This window comes from Camellia sinensis, chromosome 8 (genome assembly GCF_055761805.1).
Source record: "Camellia sinensis isolate YWXY chromosome 8, ASM5576180v1, whole genome shotgun sequence".
In the NCBI taxonomy this organism is placed as follows: domain Eukaryota; kingdom Viridiplantae; phylum Streptophyta; class Magnoliopsida; order Ericales; family Theaceae; genus Camellia; species Camellia sinensis.
In genome coordinates this window covers 55,160,424-55,166,062 of record NC_138968.1, presented here as the reverse complement: position 1 = coordinate 55,166,062, position 5,639 = coordinate 55,160,424, and the positions used below count along the sequence as shown (strand labels likewise).

The following is a 5,639-nucleotide window of genomic DNA, read 5'->3' as shown; positions in this document are numbered from 1 at the left end:
CTAGTGTGTGTTTGTTTTCTTTTTTTAATTAGCAATAAAAGAGAATTTAAACATACACTGCTGCCCTAGGAAGCGCGGATACGGATACAGATACGGGATACGGGTACGATACGATACGGATACGGAGATATGGCAAAATTCGAAAAAGTAGGATACGGATACGGCGGGGATACGTTCAAAAAAAAAATATTTTTTTTCACAATTTTTAGTAATGTAGCATACACAAAAATAAAACTTCAACAATTTTTAGTAATGTAACATACATAAAATAAAACTTCAACAATTTTTAGTAATATAGCATACATAAAAATAAAACTTAAAACAAATGACAACTTGATAAAAAAAGAGAGATTCCTATGAACTAAGAGTCTTCAACATCAATAGGTTCAACTTATTCCCCTTCATTAGTGAATATCACAGCTTCCATATCTGGTTCATCAAGAGAAAGGCTTGCAATTTCAAGTAAGCCTGCACCATCCAATGAATCAAAAGCATCTCCACCAACATCCCATAACTTGGATTCTCCTTCAATGTACTGTCGACTTCTCCTTGATAGGAGACGAAGATTGTTGTGCACAAAAACCAAATCTTCAGCACGTTGTGGTGTCATTTTGTTTCTTTTCGTGGAGTGAATAAAGGAGTAGGTGCTCCAATTCCTTTCACAGCATGATGAGGAACATGGCTGGCCAAGCAATTTTAATGCTAAAGATTGAAGCATAGGAGCAGGAGACCCATGTGTAAACCACCAAATAAGTGGATCCAATACTCCTCTATCAATCTTTGAGTCAAAATCTCGAAACATATCCAAACCTCCTGAAAACTTGGCATATTCCACATTTACAACCCGTCTCTCCTCTAAACTTGGAAAGTATTTCTTGAAGCACTTGTTTCTCATACTTGAAATTTCTTCATCCCTATGAGGAGGGACACGATTGGGATTTTCATCAAGCCACGTTGAACTATAATACCTAGATTACAACATTAGAAAGTTTTAAAATTAAATTATGTTATTCATATTAAAAGACAAATGTCAACAAAGAAATGTAATTAGTAAGAGTATGAATTAAGCTATTACCTTGGATTCAAAGAATGTGCAAGGCAATGAAGAGGAGTGTTACTTTTGGACCACCTCTCAACTAGTATATTGTGCACAACGGAATAAAAGATTGATTCCTCATGATCTAGCTTCCCTTTATGCCTAAAGATGCTTGCCTTCACCTTTTCAATCATGGTGTCCCACATTTCATAGACTAAGTGAAGGCATGGTTTGTCAGTGTCACAAAACCTAAGCATCTCATAGATAGGCAATGTAAAAGTCAAAATATAATCAATCTTATCCCACCACACATCATTCAATAATTTTTCCTTCACAGATGCGGCTTTCCCAACATCGTCTTCTTTGTAAGAAACCCACTGGTCACTAATAACCATTGATTGGAGGCCACGCTTTATAAGTTTAAACCTTTTGAGCATGATAATGACAGATGCGAAACGTGTATCTGCAACAGCAAGCAACTTCAAGGGTACAAATTCATTGAAAATAGCTAGCCGCATGGAATGGTTCATGATGAAGTTTTTGATAAACATCACATCATCAACACAAAGTGTGATCCAGTGACATTCATCATAAGCAAAAGCAGTACCCCCTGTTTCCTTTGGAGCACAAATGTTCTTAAGAGCGAGATTCAATGTGTGAACTACACATGGTGTCCAAAAGATTTTCGGGTACTTACTTTCAATGAGTAAACCAGCTGCACTACACACGGGAGCATTATCTGTAATGACTTGAATGACATTCTGATGTCCAACTTCCTCAATTGCTTGACTAATTAAGTTGGAAATAAAAAACTTGTCTTTATGCTCGCCTTCACAATTAACAGCTTTCAAGAACACTGCCCCAACTTCTGATGCTCCCATAAAATTAATAAGGGGCCTTCTTTGAGAATCAGTCCATCCATCTGAAACAATACTCAACCCTTTTTCCTTCCATGATGCTCTAGTTGGCTCCAACAACCTCTCTACATTAGCCCTTTCCTTTTGAAGCAATGTAGTCCTCAACAAGTTATAACCGGGTGGTACATAACCAGGAATTGGATTGTTGGCAGCAAATTGAAATGCACTAACATAATATGGGTTCCTTGATAAATGAAAAGGTAACCCCGCTGAATAAAACATGCGAGCAATCTCAGAATGTAGTTATTCACGAATAACTGGGTTGAATGCCTTTTATAGAGCAGAAGTTCCAGTGGCCTTTCTTTTTCTTGGCTCATGCCCCTCCATCCTAAATCCTCCAATATCTAAAGCCCCTGAACTTGTTGAAGTAGATTGGGTGGAAGGTGGTAAAGGAATTTTTTTAGGCATAGCCATCTTTAACCTCTTCTCAGCTTCTTCAATTTTCCTTTGCATTTCAGCAAGGTGTTGCGGAGTCACTTTGGGGCACACTCTAATCCCATTGCCAGAAAGTTTTAACAAATGTGCCTTGACCCTAAAGTATGACCCCCTGTACTCTTGTTGACAGTAATTGCATTTAAACCTAGTATTACCACCTCCTCCCATTTTTTCTAGTTTTGTAACATAACACCAAAGAGGAGCATGATCATCTTCTTCCATTGGTGTACCACTTGTTGAACCTAAACTTCCCGTACCTGAACTCATTTCCTAAAATTTATGGTAAACAAATAAAACAAAACATTAATGTAGCATCACCCATAACAACCATAATGCATCATCCTCATCCATAACAAAAAATTCATCAATTCAATTAAATTTCAACAATTTTAACAATATAGCATCACCCATAACAACTATAATGCAATTCAATCCCAAATTAAGGGGGAAAAAATTTACAAAGTTCATTTATTTATCAATAAGTTTATTTATTTATTAATAAATTTGTTTTTTACCTTATTTGATTTATTAATAAGTTTACAAAGTTTATAATTTTATAAGTTGACAAATTTTATTTTTAATAAGTTTATTTATTTATTTATTACTAAGTTTTTTTTACCTTATTTTATTTATTTATTTATTAATAAGTTTATTTATTTGTTTGTTTTATCAGATTCAATAAACCGAATATACAAGGTTTTTTTTTTTTTTTTTTTTTTTTTTTTTTTTTTTTTTTTTTACGTGATTTGCAGAGTCTACATATAAAAAATAAAAAAAAACTAAAATCATACAAATAAATATGCAAACAGACATAGGTAAGGGAGGGGGAGAGACAGATTGATGAAGGGGGGGGGAGATGAGATCGACATCTCGAACCAGAGTCTAGACAGACAGATCGAGCGAGATCGAAAGGGAGAGGGAGAGAGAGAGAGTTCGTGACAGACAGAGGGAGTGAGGGAGAGAGAGGGACGAACCTGATCGTGAAACTGATCGACGATCGGCGAGCTGCTTCTCCTCCTCCTTCGCGGCTGCGTCGAATACCTAGGTAAGATAGAGTTTGGTTTATTATTTTTCTTTTTTTTGTGTTTTATTTCATCTTTATTTTCATATTTTACAATTTCACCCAATTTTAAGTTTTTTAAATTATTTTTTTGCCCCTGCTGTATCCATACCGTATCCATACCGTATTTAGACCGTATCCTCGCGTATCCGAGACGTAGCCGAAATTCAAAAATTAAAAGAAAAAATCGGATATTTCATTTCCTGTATCTGATACGTATCCTCGCGTATCGGGCGCGTATCCGTATCCGATATGTATCCGATACGCATACGTGACCTATTTCGGAGTATCCGTGCTTCATAGCTGCTGCCTATTTCTTCTTCATTATAGTGAATTTTTTTCCAAGTTTGTTTCTGAGGGGCTTGAAGTTTGCTGTTGAAGCTTATATCTAATAGAACACACCTGCTATTTATGTAACCCCCCACCGATCCAAACGCAAAATGGCACTGCTGTTTCCAGTTGTTACCACTCATCTGTATCTTCTTGCAATTTGTGACCCTGGATGGAAACAGTCAAGGGTTGGGACTGAAGGTTGGTGTTTTAAATGACTATTTGAATAGCTTGGTAAGCGATTAAGTGACTATATGGCAAGTTTGTGTTTCGTTAAGGTTCAACACTGGTTCTGAAAGGTGCAATTTTGCAGTAGGTGGGGATGTGACTTGGCTATTTGGGAGTACTGGAGAAGTGCATGCATCTGGTTGTCTCTAGTTCTACCTCCCTCTGAGCCTTCCACCTTGCGCTTTATTCTCACGTTTGGTTGGGTTTTCAGTTTGTTAGCAAGGATTTAAAGAGGTACATGTTTATGTTTTGTCCCGTACCCTCTTTTCTGGTTTTGTTCTGTTGGGATAAGGTGGAAACTCTGAAGTTTGTTACTTGCTTCTTGATTTGGCAGCTACAATAGTTAGCCTGTTTTTTGTTTTGAGGGAAATAGTTACTCTGTTTTTGTAGTAGTACATTCTCTCTCAGGGCTCTCTCAGGGTTCCATCAGTTGTCTTGGCTTGATTTCATCTTTAGGCGTCATGTGTTTAGTCAGTTAAATCCTGTAACTTGAGCTCTATTGCATTAGATGATGAGAAAAGCATGGCATCCCCTATTTGTAGGCTCAAATCAGAGCACATTGTACTGTTATCTGATGGTTGCAATCTGAAAATTTATGCCATGTTTAAGGACCCAGGCAAAATTATATGGTTTTCTCATATGACCGCTACTATGATCTCATTTAAGTGCAATTTGCTGACATCCCATATTTTTAGGCTCAAATCCAATAGCAGCCATGACACTGTCTGTTGGTTGCGATCTGTAGATTTCTGCAGGTTTAAGAGACCTGGGGGGGTTATAGTACTCTTAATCTGGGAAAATGTAGCTCTGCCAGGTTAATTTGTGGCTAAACGTGATGACATATGAAGTACTATCAGTTGAACCGGTGGATGTTTTAGGTTGAGATTTGAGAGTTCCCTTTATAGATTAAGACAGGTAGAAGTCGATTCCAGCTGTTGCTAGTAATGCAATATGATGGTGATCTAGTTTCATTAATAGAAAAAAAATCTACCCCTCTGAGTTGAACATGGCGTGTTTAGATTTATGATTTGTTTTGAGGCACATCTCGTTGTACTATGTTACTGGTGGTAAGAGTGTAATGGCTTTCGGCATTCGGGTTGTAGGAAGTGTGGCTCTGAACTGATCGTGTCTGTTTTATAATTTTGTAAACCGAACTGATACACTGCCTCAAAGCTGTTGCGCTTAAGTGCTGTTTGGAGTGGGTTTATATTTTTATTTTTTTACGCATTTGCTTGGGTAGAAAACATTTTTTGTAGAAATTTTTTCCCGGAAAATGTTTTTCAAATAAAACATTTTTCTTTGTTTGGTGGTGGTGGTGGTGGTGGAATGGAGGTGGAGGTGGAGGTGGAGGTGGAGGTGGAGGTGGTGGCGATGACGGTGATGGTGGCAGTGGTGTGGTGGTGAAGGTGAAAGTGGCGGTGGTGGCTGTGGTGTAGTGACATTGGCAAAATTGTAGTCTAGAAAACATTTTTCACCTTTAAAAATGAAAAATATTTCTGCCCAAGTAGTCTTGTTTTCCGTTGACTATGAAAAATGTTTTTTTGTTGACCTTCGTTTTCTATTGTATTAAACACCAAAAAATACATAAAATCTTTTTCGTCCAAATAAACGGAGAGTTAGATTGGAGTGGTTG

At 37.2% G+C, this 5,639-nt stretch overlaps 1 protein-coding gene across 1 annotated transcript; it reads right to left on the bottom strand.

Moving 5' to 3' along the window:
• Positions 1-391: 391 nt before the first annotated feature.
• LOC145797770 (uncharacterized) lies at positions 392-2,175 on the bottom strand. The gene is made up of 2 exons (XM_082885187.1): positions 1,076-2,175; positions 392-968 (listed from the first exon to the last, which is right to left on the bottom strand). The coding sequence occupies exons 1-2, from the start codon at positions 2,173-2,175 to the stop codon at positions 392-394; spliced, it is 1,677 nt and encodes a 558-aa protein (XP_082741313.1).
• Between the last annotated feature and the right edge of the window lie 3,464 nt (positions 2,176-5,639).